Source organism: Hippocampus comes, unplaced genomic scaffold, assembly GCF_001891065.2.
Source record: "Hippocampus comes isolate QL1 unplaced genomic scaffold, H_comes_QL1_v1.1 scaffold142, whole genome shotgun sequence".
NCBI lineage: Eukaryota > Metazoa > Chordata > Actinopteri > Syngnathiformes > Syngnathidae > Hippocampus > Hippocampus comes.
Window position 1 is genome coordinate 584,457 of NW_017805482.1, and position 19,192 is coordinate 603,648.

At 41.1% G+C, this 19,192-nt stretch overlaps 2 protein-coding genes across 5 annotated transcripts; one reads left to right on the forward strand and one right to left on the reverse strand.

The window, feature by feature from the left end:
- Positions 1-78: 78 nt before the first annotated feature.
- Positions 79-16,785, reverse strand: arih1 (ariadne ubiquitin-conjugating enzyme E2 binding protein homolog 1 (Drosophila)). 4 transcript variants are annotated; one of them, XM_019875895.1, is made up of 18 exons: positions 16,709-16,785; positions 16,052-16,227; positions 15,672-15,758; positions 12,068-12,154; positions 11,745-11,989; positions 8,092-8,159; positions 7,853-8,000; positions 5,648-5,740; positions 5,515-5,570; positions 5,063-5,129; positions 4,357-4,463; positions 4,228-4,270; positions 4,060-4,131; positions 3,386-3,516; positions 2,765-2,822; positions 2,409-2,669; positions 1,678-1,790; positions 80-1,583 (listed from the first exon to the last, which is right to left on the reverse strand). In XM_019875895.1, exons 3-18 carry the CDS (start codon positions 15,676-15,678, stop codon positions 1,499-1,501), a joined length of 1,641 nt encoding a protein of 546 aa, XP_019731454.1. In that variant the 5' UTR covers positions 15,679-15,758; positions 16,052-16,227; positions 16,709-16,785; the 3' UTR covers positions 80-1,498. The 4 variants fall into 4 exon arrangements, with proteins under 4 accessions (XP_019731456.1, XP_019731454.1, XP_019731453.1 ...); XM_019875894.1 differs by having other exon boundaries at positions 16,684-16,781; XM_019875896.1 differs by having other exon boundaries at positions 16,046-16,227; positions 16,684-16,781.
- Positions 16,551-19,105, forward strand: stoml1 (stomatin (EPB72)-like 1). Its single transcript, XM_019875900.1, has 7 exons — positions 16,551-16,847; positions 17,138-17,244; positions 17,323-17,472; positions 17,972-18,175; positions 18,253-18,457; positions 18,539-18,736; positions 18,819-19,105. Exons 1-7 carry the CDS (start codon positions 16,691-16,693, stop codon positions 19,013-19,015), a joined length of 1,218 nt encoding a protein of 405 aa, XP_019731459.1. The 5' UTR covers positions 16,551-16,690; the 3' UTR covers positions 19,016-19,105.
- The last annotated feature ends 87 nt before the right edge of the window (positions 19,106-19,192 follow it).

Sequence of the window (19,192 nt, forward strand, 5' to 3'; positions counted from 1 at the left end):
ATATCGTTAAGCTACAGAAGGTACAAAATAACGGGGCATTTAATCCAATGTGCCAATGACTCACACAGAAGCATGTGAAAATATTTTCTCTTGACATTTATTCAAATAAACAATACAGTTTATAATTTGCTAGGATAAAATAAGTCTGAACACAAGCATTTTGGGACACAACTGTCCGCCCCATAGTACTAGAAATGGGCAGCATTTTTTTTTCTTTTTTAGAATGGGGGGTTGTTGACACTTTGTTCTGTCATTCCCGTGACTTTGATCAGTGCCTGTACATGCGCGTCCTCTCTGCGGAAAGGCCGACATGTTCCACACAAACACAAAGGGAGCATTTACAAGCGGAGCCGTCCACAACCTGCAGCACTGGGGCACCGACATTTCGTTAACGTTAAATCATCAAATTAAAAAACAAAAGCAACCTTGTACTACCATCGTGACATCTATCCATTTAAAACGATGTTCAATCTCCCCCCCTGCGAGGAGTCACATCTTCACTATCAGCATTACTCGCGAGAATAAGAACCCCTCCCCCCGCCCTCACATCCCTGGTCTGTTTGGACACCCACTTAGCAGCACTGCCACTACATTCCGTGCCCAAGGTGCGAGTGGAAATCGAAGATGGGGGACCTCAAGCCGTGTTTGAGGGTGGGAGGGGGACAGCAACAAAACAAGAGTGAATGTCACTCAGTCTGGCAAAGAATTAATCTAAAAAAACAAAACTGAAGTGTCGGGCAGCAGGTTAGAAGCACGGACATTGAGCAGATGCGTGTTGGGACACCTTTTAAAACCTTGTCCGGCTTGGTAGTGTCCTTTCAGAGCTCCTGGTGAGGTCACCTGTGCGCTGCTCCTTATTGCCAAACACCTTTTACGATGTTCATAAAGAATAAATAGGTCAAAACGATGCAAACGCGTACCACACTTGCCCTTTAACTTCCATGCATATGGACTATTTACAAATTCGGGGGGGGAAAAAACCCACAGACTTACTAGTTTATTTTTTTTCCTTCTTATTTTTTTGTTTATGAAATGTCTTTGCCCCTTTACAATCAGCCCAGCACACAAAAGAACCTCGCCCCGTACTGCAGACATGGCCAGGACGATTAAAGCTGTTTAAAACATGTTCACACTAATGGGAAAAACAAAACAAAAAAAAAATCTAAAAAGATTCACAAGCCAAAAAAAAAAAAAAGTGGGAAAAAAAGGTGGAAAATAAGGTAGCTGAAGGGACAGTGTTACAAAACAAACCAAAAGAGGAAGTACGTTTTTGTTTAAGCTGGACTTTCTGCTGCTAACAATACTGTAGTACACTTTCTTTTATTACTCTACCTCTTTATTTAAATATAATTTACTTCGATATTGTTAAAGGAAAGGATGCAAAAGTGGTAGGTTTGCCAAAAGAGAGGCAGCAGAAGGCCCGTACTGCCCTGATCAATTGCATCAGCGCTCTTATTTTGTCAAGGTACTCCAGAGTCCAAAGCACTGAGACGTGTCCTCAATCCTCAATGTACTCCCACAAGTCCTTCTCGTAGCCTTCGTGCACGTGCTGCAGCAGAACCCGTCGCCGGCTCTCGCAGTATCTGCCCACACACACACACGCACACACACACACACACATCCGATCACATACACCAATCAAAGCCTGTGCGATTTCGCTCCAGATCCTCCACTGACCTGTACTTGTCTTGTACTTTCTGCTTGATATCCTGCAAGGAATCCTGGGAGATGTCTCGTTCTAGGTAACCAGACAGCACTTCAGTGGCATTTTCCAAGTCAGCCTGGTTATTCTGGGAGGGCGGCAAAATGTGTTACAGCCACACGAAACACACAATGACACTTGCTTCATCGCAGGAGTTACTTTCCAGGACTCAGTGGGTGACAAAAATTCACTATTTTATAAAATTACATGTAAAACTCAAGCAAGTCCCAAGTTACTGTGGGAGTGGACGGAGGGGAACAAACAAAAAAAAAAGCAAGTCACAGAGTCATCCATTCACCAGGAATGTGCACGCCCATTGGGGGGGGGGGGGGGCACATGTGTCTGTGTTCAACGGGATGTGTGACTCGTCACCAAATTTCAAGCAAGTCACTTTGAATATGTGTGCCTTTAAAAGGCGGGGCCTGGCCTGGTGAGTGACACAGAAGCTGGCAAACTCAGGTTTAGTCAGATTGCTTGTTGACTTTGAACCTTATCTCAAGCCTGGTATTTTAACTGCATTCACTTTCTATATGCTTGCATGAAATGATTCCTCTCATGGGACAACCTCTGAGTGCAAAGACAAAGGGCAGCCAGGGCGTGAATCGCCTTAAGAAAACAGGACCAAGCGTGTGTGTGAAAATGACCTTATGAGACCAAGAGTTGCCTCCCGGAGGATAATGGAGTATCACGCGACCTTGCGTCTTACCTCAAAAATAATTGACTGGTTGTTCTTCTTGAGGTAGAAGGCAAAGACGTAAGTGAACATGAGCGTGGAGCGGCATTGGCACAGCACGTCCACAGCCTTCTTCAGGAACTGCACCTCAATCCAGGACATGTTGTGCTGCTGCATCTCCTCCATCTTTTGCTTGACCTGAGCGTACAGCTTGTGCTCGAAGCGCAGGCTCTGCATGTGATTCATGTAGCGGTTGCAGTAGAACAGGTACCTCTGCAAGGCCGCCCTCGAGCGCTGCGCACGGGATGGAAAGACGTGACGTTGAGGCGGATTCCAACGGAAAGCCAGAGCCCGACGGAAAGCCGCATCACCCTTTCCAGACAACTTACCTCTTGAGCGTCTCTGGCGGCCTTGGCATCGTCTTCGTTGTAGCGATTGCAATTGTACCTACAACACAACAACACGGCATGTTTTGTGAAATACCAATCTAGTTTACGGATGGAAATTTGAACGAGAATCATGGAATAACAGTCAAATGCACAAGCGGTACCCCCACTTTAGCATAATAATAAAAATACATTTCATTTGTGGGCGCCTTTCTAGGAACTCAAGGACACCTTACAACAAACTGTTAAAAATCACAATATACTACTCATACTCATTGCCCAAAATAATTGGCGCGTTTAGGTTTGCTAAAGTTCCTGCTAATTTCCAGAAAGATGTTAATATCAAGTTTTTAATAGGTTGTCCCACTCAAGTACAGTACACAACGGATTTTCCACGAGACCAAAGTGTCTGTTGTAATTTTTATTATTATTTTAATGAATAAATTGCTTTGACCAGACTTGGCATCAGACATGCAGACCAAAATAAAAATGAAGACATCTAATCTAAGATCTCATTTTGTTCGTTCGGGTGTAGCTAATGTTGCGTCGGCTAAGTGCGACAAAGTTCTGTACTTCCATGGCAAACTTTTGTTTTTAATCACATCAACAATGAACGTTTTTTACCAAGCAGAACCGTGAGGCTCCCATGGGCCTAGGCAGACCCAGCAGAACTCAGCTTTGCAGTTCTGGTTCCGACAAACCATGTGATTGCAGCCTCCGTCTTTCTCGATGGTCACATGGCACTTTGGACACTCCTACAAGGGACAGAAGTTTTATACCAAGAATAATAGAATTATGATTATGACAATTCATTAATATCTAAAACACCAACTTCTAATCAAGTTGCTCAAGGTTTATCTTTTTTTTTCGTATCGTATCGTATATTTCAGTGGATATTGAGCAACAAAATGGACTGTTGCACCGGTCTGCACATGCATGCAGTTCACAATGTCAAGTTGGGCACAGGTTCCCCTCTGCTGATTATGGAGACACAAATAGGAATACAACCATCTTATCTCCAACCTGACCCATTTTACTGACCGCCCTCTCAGTTGATCTGTGCTTAGCCTGTGAGATTTATCAGCGTTTCCAACTTGACTGTTAGATTTGACTGGAGCATAAGACACAGGAAGGGAACAAAATGATTTGCTAATAGATTGTATTGTTCTTAAATCCATCGGTGGCCAGAAAAAAAAAAAAAAAAAAAACTCATCGTCATGCCCACAACAATTAGAGCACCAATGTATCCAGAATGCAAACTTGATTAGTTTCACTAAGTAACTACTTGACTTCTTTACCTTTGTATTTGCGGCAATCCAGTTTGAAGTTTCACTGTCATCGTCGCATTTCTTAATCCACTTTCTCAGCCACTGCAAATTTCAAGTGATGTCAGAAATGAAAAGATCACTCTTGACTTTAAAAAAATGGAGAGATTCTTATTTGTATTCATAAATATTTGCTCATACCTTGCACTTGACAGGATCGTGCCAGTTCTCACCACAGTTGAAGCTGCAGCATGATTAAAAAAAAAAAAAAGTGAAACATTCACGCCTTGGACATTCAAGACTTTTTTCGAACGTTTGTTTTTCTCATACCAGAATTGACGGCCACACTTGCACCGCACAGGTTTGGCATCTGGGTACTGAACTTTAACGACATGATGGCAGTCTGGAGCGGGGCACCACTTTAACAGTCGATTGCACTGAAAATGACACACGGAGATTCTGACTATTTGAACCACTACAGTACTAGCAGCTAAATGGAACTCATGTGATTATCAATGTACAGTGGACCCCCACCAAAATGGGAGTTATGCGACACTGGTCTATAACTGTCATACACCATGAACAAAGTAATATTAGACCAAACTATTTTATAATTAATTCATTAACAATTTTCACTATATGCCACAGTGGTTAGTGGTGATGCTGCTTTCGTAGGTGCAAATAAGTTCACTTTTGCTCTTTACCATCATGGTAAACTTTTGTCCCTATTGAAAGTCACATTTTCATCATACATCTGGTTTGGAAGTGCGTGGTCCTATGAAGCCCCCAGTAGCACTGATAAAGTTTTCTACAGTAAATAATGTTATAAAGTCACAAGAAGGGGTAAATCCATTGACGGCTTGATTCCAGTCAGTAAAAATACAAAAATAAACTGTGTTGTGGTAGTAAAGGCCGCAGGGTTCAAATTCTGGGGGAAAAGAAGTAGCTTATCGTCTGGGAAAACTTGGTACTTTCCAACAGTCAAAAGAGAGGAAAAATAATAACAAAATAAAAAAAAAAATAATAATAAACTTACCTCTACAAAACTATTGGTAATTAAATGCTGGTACTTCAACTTGACTTTTGAATCTGTGATAAGCCGCCTGTAGGAGAAGTTGAAGATTTGTTAGCATTTCATAAAATTGGAACGTTTGGTTCAGGCTTTATAGACTCCACATAGACAATGAAATAAGATTTTGGGAATAGTCACAACATTAAACAGCTAAACATTTTAGACCATATTTTGCTCTGTATATAGATTAATGAGATGACCATCTCGTATCTTGTTAGTGGGCGACATAATTACGTAGGTTAAGACAATTAGTGTCAGCTTAAGAGGTAATGAGGCCTAAATCAGTTACCGACCCAAGGATTCAAATTCAAAGGAGTACCATGGTCTCAACGTGAAATGAAAAACATCAAAGCTTTTGATTTTACAAATGGATTGTCTTTTTCTGACCAAGAAGAACAAAGCAAAAGAACACTTACATGACCGTGTTGTCATCAACCAAAATGTCACAACTATGAGCAGGACAAGAAATGGTCTGAAGGAAAACACAAAATGTGCATTATCAATACATTGCCAATACATTTTTTTTAAAAGAAAAGATTGTATGTGTACCTGTCCCATCCCTTCTTCTATGATCTTAGTAGTCAAGTAATCACCCCAACACTGCATGCAGAACTTGTGTCCACACTCCAAGCCGGTAAAATACTGTAAAACACAAGCATGTCAACCCTTTATGGCTTGAAAACAGGACACGGAGCAACACATCAAAAGCAGCGCTGCATTTGGCCAGATAGTGGCACTGAGGATGCACGACAACTATCGGACCGATGTTGAGGGAGGGGGAAGAAAATGACATCACAATATGAACAGAACTGTACCAATAGATGCCTCATATAAAGTAATATTGGTCTGGGTACTGCCACTTAGCGTATAAATATGGCACCACCATCACTCCACTAGTGTGAGCATTTTTTTTTTTTGTAATTTATTTTATTCCAAGCTACTTTGCAGACACGTGTTTACCAGAACCCTACAATGTTGTTCCAATACATGTTTGTTGTCGATAGACAACAACATGCAGGACATTGGTTTTCTGACGGACATGAGCCCAGCTTAATGGCGCAACGGCTGGACAGGGACACAAAAGACGACACTGCATTCACAAAAGTTGTCGGGTTTCACACAGCAATGGTGATCTGGGAGACTTTTGAAACCATGCTTCAGCAGTGACAGATTAACAAGAATATGGTACATGTTGTCCCAAGGGACAATGCACGCAAGATAACATGACCAAGGCAACGATATATCATACGCTTCAGCACGCCATAAAGAGAGACTGTGCTGAGCCAGAGAATATTTGATTTTGTATCTTGGTTAGTGATGTACTTTCAGGACTTATTCAAACTGGGACTTTTGTATAAACTTTGGAATGTTTGAAAGACCAAAGCACTTTTTTGTATTAACTGATGCATTCATTTTTATTTCAGATTTTTTAAGACTCAGATACAGTGGCTTGGGAAAGTATTTTTAACCTTTTGTCCCATTTTAGGCTTCAAACAGACATATACCGGCACATGTAATTGGATTTTTTTTTGTTTGGAATCAACAGCAAGTGGGGCAATTGTGAAATGGAATGAAAATTAAAACGATATTTAAAAGTTTTTTTTTTTTTTTTTTAAATAAAAAACAAAAAGTAGGGCATGTGGTATTATTGGGCCCCATTAAAATCTGTGCAGCCAACACACTCCAGAAGTTCCCTGAGGATTTCTGAATGCTCCAATGTTGGCCTAAATGACTGATGGTTTAAGCGTAACCAATCTCAGTATAAATGCACCAGCTGTGATAGTCTCAGAGTTCTGTTTAAAGTGCAAATGATAGCATCATGAAGACCAAGGAACATAGCAGGCAGGTCCAAGATACTGTAGTCAAAAAGTTTCAAGAAGAATTAAGATTGCACAAGCCAAACATGACACATCAAACATGTGGAATAATTGACCATTTGGGCAAAATGCAACACATTAAGTTTCATGTACTAGTAAAAGTCAAACACTGCACATCACCCTGAACACGCTATCTCCAAAACATGGTGGTGGCAGCATCACAGTCTGGAGCTGCTTTTCTACACCGGAATGGTTTAAAACGAAACATATCCAGGTGTTAGAATGGCCAAGTCAAAGCCCAGTGCTGATTACAATTGAGAGTGTGTGGAAAGATCGGAAAAATGCTGTTCACACACACTTGCCATCCAATCTTAATGAGCTTGACCTGCCCATAAACCATAGCACAAAAACTTGCAGCCGTAATCCCAGCAAAAGCAATTGCAGTAAAAGGTGGGTCTACAAAGTATTAACCTACGGATCCGAATAAATTTACGCAGCCCACTTTTCTGTTTTTTTTTTAATTAAAAAAAAAAAGTTTAAAATATATGATTTTCATTTCACGTCATGATGGTGTGCTACTTGGTCTTGATTTTTCAACCCCAAAAAATTCTGAAGAAAAACATCTTTATCTTTCATGCCTGAAATTCAGCAAAAAGTCAAAAGGTTCAAGTCAGGTTATCGCTATTGGTGGAAAAAAGTTATTGTGCGTATATTACTCTGTAATATACAATATTATATTCCTCTAAAGTGAAAATAAATGTCTTCTAAATTTGACACAGAGAACTGCAGTGAACAACCCTGTCAAATTGGAATGATGTAGTTTTAATTTAGCATGCATGATTATGTGCCACAGAGCTCCACTTGCCGATCTCATTGTCTCAGTTAATGGCACAATTTACACATCAGGACGCCTCACTAAAGTACGATGACAACTTACAGAGTTTGGGAAATTCAGATAGCAGATCTGACATGGCATGTCCTGTGCGGATGATCTGGTGTTGATCGGAGGACGGATGCGAGGTTTCTTGCTCGGGTTGATGACGTGACACTCGGAGAAAAGCTTGTCCAGGTTGCCATCAAAATACCTGTGAGGGGTCAAATAAACATGAAAGACCCTCAGCTGCTCAGCCAACCCGATAGAGTAGCTGCAAAGTCAAAAGACTAATGTCGTATTACCTTTCCATGAGTTTTTCCTTATCCCAGTTGAAGTGACTAAGAAGGATACGTGTAATTGTTGCAGGATTCTAGAGAAACCAAAAGAGGGACGTTCAGGTGGAAAGATTATTTAAGAGTTTTCACTGTTAAGTAAGGTACGTAAGTAATACGAAGCACTAATATTCTTTCATCATTGTAAAATGTGTTAGAAAATGAATGCAACAAAATCTCGGCCATCTTCAAACTTAGGTAGCAACAGTTCACCACCTGTCTGACCATGTCTGCGATAATCATTTGTTTGAGCATAGTCTTGGTAGTTACCATGTCTGAAAATAGCTTTTTTTAAGGGGGATTTACGCCTCTATGAAGCCATTCCAACCCACCCCTCGCCAACTACCAACTACCGCCACTCAGCCTTCTAAACACTTGTTACACTTACTGTATCTATTAAAATGCAAAATGAAGAACAAGTAGCGAGCTGCAGGCTGCATTCATAAATGTGAGGAGCATGCTTTGCACCTCTGCAGCGGATGGGGATGACAGAACGTTGGCTAATATGTGAAAGTTCTTTTTATCCTAAAATGGCTTCCCTTCACTCGAATTCTGCGTCGCGTTGTAGCCAAAGATACAATCCCGGTGGATTAATGCACCTTTTAAATCCTTGTTAATGTGTAAAGAGAAAGTTAGTTGCCATGACTCCTCTTCATCATCTTTTTTGTTGTCTTTCTTGTTTTGTCTCTTGCTTTGAAGACGACAAAGAAGTGCGCCAGAAGTAGCCATTACAGTTAACCTTCGCTGTGCACAACCACGACAAGATTTCAAAAGGTGCATTAATCCACCTTTGGCTACAATGCGACACAAGATTCTAGTTAAGGGAAGCTGTTTTAAGACAAACTTCAGCAGTTAAGTCTTTTCGTCGTCCTCGTTTGCTGTTGGAGGCAGAGCGCGCCCCGCTCCCAGTTTCTGAATCCAGCTCTTTACTATCCAGTTTGTACTGGCTGCATTTGGGGTGTGGTTTTTTTTTTTTTTTGTGCATTTGGAATAAACTAAAGGCAAATTTTAAGCAGCGCGATGAGAGACTATGAGTTTAAAGCACCCAAAAATTTTAATATATGAAATCAAACTCTCTCAACTGGTCCGGTCCGGCTTAAAAATAGCAATAAAGCCTGCAAAGTAGCGAGGTAAAACTGCAATAAATTATGGTCGCAAATGAAAATCCTTGATAGAATGAATCCACAATAACCTCTTGACACATGACTTAAACGGGTGGGAACGAGAGAGAGGAGAGGAGATAGCACTCTATGTGACTTTCTGATAAGGCGCTACAATATATTATAACATACCAATATGGTGGCACCCGCAACACTCTTTAAAATTGTACCATCAAACAAACATTATCATACAACCTTTTCACAACCCCTGCGTACCAATAAAAATCTATAGAAGTGACAATTGTTCGTTTTGTACTTGAAGGGTCCTGTACTTTTTGGGTAAAAAAAGTGTCACGTTTATCGATTCTTAAGGTAAGGGGAGTCATCAATTTATGGCGTTCTGTCGAAAGCCCGTCTTGATTAAATCCGCCGAAATGGCTGATTTGGTTTACCTTCATGTACCTTCATGTATTCTAACCATTCAGAGCAGAGTACACTGGTCTCATTATTTGTTACACAACTCTTTACCATGAGCTTTTATCTTTAATTTGTCGATAAGGTCTATGGACTTGGCATTCAAAACAGAGTTATCTTTTTATAACAAGCAATGCTTCGGTGAAGAATGTGCGCAAGGAATTCTAACTGAATAACTAACAATTCAAAAGGGGTTACTTTACTACTCCATTTGACGGATTATGGTGTGTTCTTCAAAACAAAAAAAAAAAATAAAAAAATCAGGTTACGTCGATGGCAGAACAGAACTGAGGCCATTGCTGATATAGGTTGTCCAGTCTTTGAGAACGCCTTTCCAGCCTGTTTTAGATGCCTCCGTCCTCCAAAACACCAGATTCAAATGATGTTAACAGGCTTCTGCAAAGTTTGCTTATAAGCTGAATCAGATGCGTTGGAGGACGATGACATCTAAAAAAAAGGCTATATAGGGTTCTCGAGGACTGGACTATATCTTCAAATTTTAAAATAACGCGGCAATGACGAATCTGCGCAGAACTGAGTCAGTCTTTACTAGCTACACTTGAAACACCAGATGACTATATGCAGGTGGCCTCAGTTTTAGACATTTTTTTTTAATTTCACAAATCAGTGATGGGTGTAATGGTGTCATAAATAAACAGCAATTATTTACCTTTATCATAAACATATGCATCACCTTGTTATGTTTTCAATTGTCAAAATATCCGGAGCATTAATTTTTACAACATTCAAGCTGCTTTCATTAGATAAGAGACTCTTTCACTTTCCTTCATAAAGGGGCACAAAAACACCATGGACCATCACATTTTGCCACTTAACTACGAGCCAGTTATACCCTTCTACTCAATGCAACTGGCCTGTGACCCCCTCAAAAATAAAAATTCTCAATCACATTTGGATTTTTTTTTAACAAGTACCTTCACTGTTAACTACAATTATGAAGGCATAGTACCTTCTTAAGATAATTTGCACAACACTGTATAATATGCCCAGGGGAAATTGGATGTCTCATGCCCACAATCTATTTTACAGTTTTGCAGATCATGTTAAGAGTGTGTGTGTTTATGTAGGTCACTGTTTAAATGCAGAGATGAAAACATGTACAGTATTGCTCACAATTTTAAGAGGTAACTGTTTCCCTATACTTGGGTCATAATTCATTGTTTCATATGCACCATTACTGAATTAAATCAACAATGTTTAGACATTCAAATGTTTTAATGTAATGTATGCTGTTGCCAGGCGCTACTTGTTAAAGACATACAACTTTCACTGTTGTTTTCCTCCAAGTGTGGCATGACGTACAAGACAGCAAATGGAGGCCCACAACAAGACTAGGTACCACAACAGTACATTTCTTCTGAAATTTTTACCTGTTAAACAAGTATCAATCTGCGTCACAATCAACCCAGACCCCTCCAAAAAGATTTAAATATACATATTTGTAAAAATCCATCACCCAAAGTGTCCTGGGCATGTAATCAACTGACGTCAACTAATTCGATGACCAAGCTTTTCGTCAAGTAGTGAAAAATATCGTTGACCTTAATGTAGTTAACCAATTTTGTTTCTAGCGCAACGTTCGTAGACGCATGCACTTTAACGAAGTGGCCTGTGTCAGAAGAATGAAATGTTTGGCTTATCGCTATGAAGACACTACTTGTAGTTTGCTAGCTAGCAAGGTGGCTAACTGCAAGCTAGCATTAGCTTTGGAAACCATTGCTGCCAACTTCTCAATAGGGATTAGACTACTTCCTGGATCAACATCAGCATTGAAGTGCTGTCATGTCCATAATGAAGTTTCACGTTGACCGTGTGTGGATACACGCTGTGTGTACAAAGAACGACTACAATCGCGTCCGCATTTCGTGTACTCGCAGCCACCCCAGTTAACCTGTCAACTTCCAGCAAGTAAACTACTCCACGAGAGCTAATTGCTAAGCTAACAACCATGGCCTGGTAACTGTTCATCAAGAGCCCCGGACCTGCGGACCTCGGCTTTCTCGAACCGTGACACGACAAACTCCCTACCTGGATAACCTCGTTGACGTCCTTGATGCACTCCACCATATGCTGGAGGATCTGCTCAGCGGTCAAAACCTCGAAGCGGTAGTCCTCCTCCTCTTCCTCGCCGGGGCCTTGACCGCCTCCGACCGTATCGCCGCACTCGTCCCGCTCCGCGGCGGCCACAACGGGATCGACCAACTCCACCTCGCCGAGCTCCAGGGTGTCGTCCTCGGGCTCCTCTTCGGCGCTGTCCTCGCTACATTCTTCCTCTTCGTCGTCGTATTCATAGTTATAACCCTCGTCTGAGTCCATTCCTAGGGGCGCTTATCAACTTGTGACAAACTCACCTAGAGGTCTACAAACACAGTGTGCGCGCGGTTGCTCGCGGAATGAGCCGAAGGAGGCGAAGTGATCCGAGCTTGTTTTCCAGGCAGCTGCGAAAATAACAACAAAACGTCGCCGCTGTTAAGCCAACAAAGGGACACGGCGTCACAAATTGACGACGCGCTGACGTCACACGGACTGTACAGAAATCCACGAAGAAAAAACCTCCGTTCCGAATTAAAGCCTTCCCGACGTGACGAAACACTTCCCGCTTCCGTAAAACGTTTCGAATTGTTAAGACATATTCGGACATTAATTTAGAGTCACATTCAGAAAAACGTCAGCCTTTAATTTAACATTTAACACTCAATTTATTATTTTCCCACAAGAAATTAGGTGCTTTTCACTTTTTCCTGCCATACATTAAACGTTTCCGGAATATCGAAACATTTTAAACTATTTTTGGGGGGGCATGGGGGCAGTTCCTCACAACAATAGGACAATCCAGACAATTGCTGTACGTGTTATAACAGTATGGCTTCGTAGTAAAAGTGCGGATACGAGACTGGCCTTTCTGCAGTCCAGACCTGTATCCCACTCAAAATGTGTGGTGGATTATGAAGCAACGGAGACCGCGGATTATTAAACATCTAAAGGTGTACATCAAGCAAGACTGGGAAAGAATTACACCTACAAGGCTTCAACACATAAGTGTCCTCAGTTCCCAAATGTTTATTGAAAACTGTTTCCAAGAAAAGGTGATGTAACACAGTGGTAAACATAAACCAACCCGCCCGAGTTTTTTGGGAACATGTTGCAGCCAAAAAATTCTCAGGTCATTTTTTTTTCTGCTAAAAACAATGTTTATCAGTTTTGAATTAAATATAAGTTAAACATTACAGTATTTGTAAATCATTGTATTCTGTTTTTATTCATATCTAACAACGTCCCAACTTCACTGGAATTGGGTTTCTATAATATGCTGTTTTAAGCCTGAAATGTGGCAAAAAGTTCAACTGGGGACTAATCTCTTTGAAAATCTTCCTTCCTACTGATACAGTACATTAAATCCCATTTGTGGGTACTGTGAAGTATTACTGTATTTTATTTTATATTTTTAAACTAGATCACAGGTGGGCAAAGTGTGGTCCACTGGCCACACTCGGTTTATTCCATCCTTTACTCTGACAACTATATTTTCAATTTATCTTCCATCCATCCATTTTCTAATCCATTTATCCTCACGAGGGTCATGGGTGCGGGGTCACGGGCACGCCGGAGCCTATCCCAGCTCTCTTCGGGCAGTAGGCAGGATACACCCTGAACTGGTTGCCAGCCAATCGCAGGGCACACATAGATCAACAACTATCAGTGCTAGGGACAATAGAGCGTTCCGTTAACCTGCCTTGCATGTCTTTGGAATGTGGGAAGAAACCGGAGTACCCGGAGAAAACCAACGCAGGCACGGGGAGAACACGTAAACTCACACAGGAAGGCCAGTACCTCTGCACTGTGAGGGTGCCGTGCTAACGAGTCGACCACTGTGCCGCCCTCTATGTACTGTACACGTGTGGGCCCCCTGGAGTACAAATATCATTCATCAGACTTGCATGAGGTGCATTTATAAAATAATGCAATATATATATATACACACACACACACACACACACACACACACACACACACACACACACACACACACACACACACACACCCGTTATGCATTAGTTTAAAATCCTAATACTGTAGTTGGGGATAGATACCACTAAGTGGCAGTACAGCTTTTTCATAGTGCATAACATCACCTCTGTTACAAAATTTGTTAAAAAAATATTTTTAAAAAAAGGGGGTGATATGGATGTATTATATAAAATGAGACCAATACGATACCAATAAGAAGTGAGGCACATTTGAGGTAACAGTTGGGGTAAAAAAATGTTAGTCAATTCATTCCAAAACGCAAGAAATCCTCCTAAACAAGATTATGGAGGTCATGACTTGACAAAAAGTCAGAGGGCATTGTTTACATTTTTCAAATGCATTATATACATAAGTCATACCATCTTATCAAGAATTTGTACAATAGCCTGTTCCTCCCTGTTAAACTAAGCTGACATAACTTTGTTCTGAAAAGGGACAACTGAATTAGCCCTTGTGTGGATTATATTAGTGCCAGCGTATGGCAAGGCAGGGCGATCGAGGCTGCAGTCAGAGTGCTGACACCTCAATCTTTGCGCTTTTTTTTCTTTTTTACCCACCATTTTCCATCGCTACCTGGGATATAGCGCTGAGTGAGGCAGTTTCACAAAGTCAACGTTTACTGCCTTTCGAAAAGTAAATTGTTGCTTTTTTTTTCTGTTGCCTTTCTTTGTTATAAAGACTGCATTATTACAAAAACAGTGGTGATTAGTTGTTACCTGAGCCCGGAGCAACCATCATGTCATTTTCAGTCGACAACACAAGTCAAAATGGCTGCCCTCTGTGATTGATAAAAACTGGTGGATTCCACAAACACAATTATTAATCAGAATGTCCTGTTTAGAAAATAGAATAGTTTGTGCGCATAGAACATTTATTGTAAAGAAAACTTTTCAGCTCATTAAAGTGTAAAAATGGCTTTTATCAGACAAGACAATGGGCATACATTGACAGTCTAATAATATACACATGAGCTGGGTTTAAATTCTGCCTGAACCATTTTTCCAATATTTTGGTCTCTGCCTCTCCTATTCATTATATAAATGTTAAGTGTTATTCAAAACTGAGCAACAAACTAAACATATTGGGATTATTTACTTGGGAACATGGTGTGCATCATGTCTGACTCACACTTTTTGAAGTTTAGGGTTCGACTCGGCCTTTCTGTGAATGTTCTCATCATGCTTGCGTGGGTTTTCTTTGGGTACTACAGCTTCCTCCCACATTAACATGCATGCCAGGTTAATTGGAGACTAAATCGCAGGTGTGAACAATAGACACGTTAATTAATGCTGGAAAACATTTTAAAATGATTTAGCCTGGTCTTTGTTTTTTTTAGTACCATGAAACAAAGCATTTCAACAAGGCTGTGTAGACAGACGTAGCCAATCCAAGTGTTCACTGTAACCGACAACTGACACCATTTTGCATACTGCTATCGAAGGCCAATTCAGTCATATCAGATTTAAAAGCCGAACAATTCTAAATGTTGCTTTCTCCTTAGGTTTGTTCCTGCTCCTATTATAAATGTGTTGAATATGTTTTGAGTTTACCTTCAGATCAATTATAAATTTGCTGTGTAAATATACAGTTAATATGAATGAGTTGTGGCAGAGTATAAACGGACCTAGAGATATATTACATCCATGTGAAAATCGCAGGAAAGACAGATATCTGAAATTTCCACTTGATGTGGGGTGGCTACAATGGGTAAAGTTTCCTGTATGACATGATTAACTGGCCATCAGGCTCATTAAATAAAATTATGGGATTGCTGTGTTAAAACTATGGAATCTAGAAATAAATGAATTGTCAATCATCACAGGGTTTGACAATTAATGACTTTCATCTACAGTAAGTATTCAAAGTGATTGATTTGAATGTGTAGACAGCCCAGATTGGGAGGACGACAAATCGACATTTGCTTACACGGCATTTGGTGTTAATCTTCTTGTCCCCTTGCACGAAGGCCCTCCACTATCAGCACTGCCAAGTTGGTAGGAATTCATAATGGCTCTGTGAAAGAAAGAAAACAGCGGCATCATTGGTAAAAAGGACAGATATTTGACATGACAGATTTTGTTTAAAGAAATTGCCAATTTAAAATTACTAACTGCTGTGTACACAGAATAGTTGTGTGACTCAAGGCAAGTAAGGCAACAATCTTCCAGTCTCTCATACTTTATGTGGATGTTTTTTAAGCGTGGTCTAATTGTAGCAACAATCTGCAAGGCCCCAAGCAGGTGGAGACTCAGCAAGACCAGTCGTGGGTGTGGCAGAGTCAATACGTCAGTGCCATTTACCCTCACCGGAGTGCCAGCTGTGGAAGCCCTCTTTGTGGCCCGTCAATGGTTGGGCGACTGTTAATGCTGCTGTTGCTCGGCTTTGTTGGAACAATCAAGCAAGGGTTCTTTTCAAAGGACCATTGGCAGCACAACCGAGGGAGAAGTTGCTGAGTGATATGTTCAAAGACTGAACAAGATCCCTGTGAGAAAACAGGGAGAAATTTGTATACATAACTGTACGTTTTTATCCATACTTTCACAATACATGCAAATATTATAAAGCTTATCAGCAGCCCAATACCTTGCAACACTGTCAAAATTTCGTGACAGAGCAACGGGGGAACGTATCTTTGTTTAATTTCAGCTCTAATAACTCAATATTTAATGTTCATGTCTTTGGTTGATGTTTTTGAGTCTGTGAAATGACATTAACATTTAAATAATTTTGATTTTGTACACAGCATCTTATTCCCCGATTTATGTTTTTAAAAACTTTAATTGTAACCGACGATAGGCGGCGCAAATGTCAACATTTGTTTCACGCGACGAAGAAGCAAAACACGGAAAAACAGTATGAGCAAACCATACCACGAGCCACGAAAACCACCATAATTATGCTGTAAATCTTTTGATATTTAGTGAAAGCGGCGAGTTACCTTCACAATGTTTGAGAAGTCTTACCAGCGTCTTTCTCAGAATGACACGACAGTACCGCGGACTCCTGGACTGTTTGTATCCGCCGATAGCTACACACGAGCGGGCTACCATAAAGGGCTTTCCTTTGAATATATTCCTAACGTTTCTGAAAACGACTTCAGTGGTATGTGGCGTGGATTACATTCCTAACGTTTCTGAAAACGACTCCAGTGATATATGGCGTAACCTTTTATGAAGCAGTTAAAGATAACTAACAACAGCTCTATTGCGTATGTTACGTACGTAAACAAGCAAATGATGCATCGTTCAGTGCCAGCGCAGTTCACCACCACAAACCAAATACTCTACACTCGATGACAGTTAGTAGTGTAGTGTTATAATACCAGTACACTGGTAATGTAAAAATATGTACAGCCTCTTTTTAAATCTTGTTTAAACTTTGTTTTCTTGAAGATAGCTCCCAGGGATGGCTGTCATCGATTTGCAATCTAATTGTCACCCTCCTCGTCCACGTCTGCACCTTTATAACCTTTCCAATAACAGGGTGGTTTGTATTAAAAGTAAGCCATCTTACTCATGAACTGATTCCACTTTTGTGTTGAGTGTGACTATATAACCGATTTGCATTATGCTTGTAGACGGTGCCAAACTACCAGAGGATAGTAGTGTTTCGCCTGGGTCGTGTCTGTCCTCCAAAGGGTCCGGGTATTGTCCTGGTATTGCCCCTCATTGACCAGTGGCAGAGGGTAGACCTGCGCACCCGTGCTTTCAATATACCCCCATGCCAGGTAAACCAACCGTAGTGACACACAAATAACAAATTTAACATTGAAGATTTATCATGATGTGCTGGTCCTGTAAACAATGTAATGAGAGTAGAAACACAGTTTCTTCTTAATCTATACTCATGTAAAATTAAAAAGTATATTGAATCGAAACTGCTCTGGCCAGTAAAACGTATCCCAAAAGTAACAAACGGACTACTACCCACCTCTGAGTATAGGACACCAATAACAACAGTCCACAGGGAGTTTGAAGACAATGTCACACAGGTAGTGATAGTTACGAAACTTGAGTATGACACAATCGGGAAATGTTTTTTATACAAACCAGCCTTTACAATTTGAGTCCACGACTTGAGTAAACAGTAATCATAGAAAAAACAAGATGGCAACTCCCAAACTCGAATCAGGACAGTTTGTGTGATTTCCTTTGTCCTACAGGGGGCAGTCATGGAGCACAGATCTTTCAATTTCCATCAATTTCTTTTTTGTTCTTTTTAAAAAGGTACATACCAGGGATGGTGGCCTCTTCTCCGTGGGAGCAGACATTCAGTTCAGGATCTGGAACCCCGTCTTATCGGTGGTGTCCGTGCAGGACCTGAATACTTCAACCAGAATGACAGCTCAGAACGCTTTAACTCACAGCTTGGCCAAGAAGACGGTCAGAGAGATCCAAACGGAGAGAGTGAAACTGGGAGAATACCTTGGTGTAAGACATTTAACTCAGGATGTGTTAAAGTGTATCTCAGCTGCTTCATGCTCACGTTTGACCTCTCCTGACCGCAGGTAGACATAAATGAGATGACTCGTCCCTGGGGGCTGGAGATAGACAGGGTAGAACTCACACCAGGTTCTCTTCTTAAAGCCCCTGAGGAAGGACCTCCTGGGCCTCTTGTTGTTCCCCCCTCTGTACCTGGAATGGAGGGCCTCGCAGGTCCTCTTCAGCAGCTGGCCATGCACTTTATGAGCCACAGCTTGCAGCCTCAGCAAGGTAAGGCCTTATGTTCACAATAAATTAAGGTGCAACACCCACTAGACCACTGCTGCTTGAAACTATCTTATCTCGTTGCAGAGAGCAGTGTGACATTCATAGATGAACGGAGTGGCGTCTGTCAGGCTGCAGCCACACTAAGTTCTGTTGAAGAGCTGCTCTGTGCAGTCCAGCGTGTCCTCTCCGAAACTTTGGTGAACCAGGTCGGTGCCTGCTTCCACTTTGATATCATCTCAGCAGAGGGACAGCATTGCAGTTACTTTGTGGATTTAAGCCAAGGTGATCCGTACACAAAATGCGCTGTCGTATGAAATAATTGGAACTGCACATATCAGATATTCACGCCGTGTGTGTTGTCTAGGTCGTGGGGCAGCTGGAGCCGGATCCCTGTGCAGACAGCCAGATGTAACACTGACTATGTGTGACGAGGACCTTCTGGCCATGTTCCAGGGAATACTACAGCCACTTGCTGCTTACAGCAGCGGTAGACTTCAAATTCAGGGGGATATTAAAACCGCTATGAAGTTGGAGGAACTCATAAAGCTGCTTAGGGAGTAACGTTTTCATGAGTTATTTATTGCAAGTTAGACTTGATGGGAGCGCACTGGTTTTTATTGTCTGCACTAATTACATTTGTTATGAATTTCTCTGAAAGTTGGTCTTTTTTTTTTTTTTTTAAATTAAACACACTGACACTCCATTAAAATACAAAAATACAATCAGGTGTTATTCCAG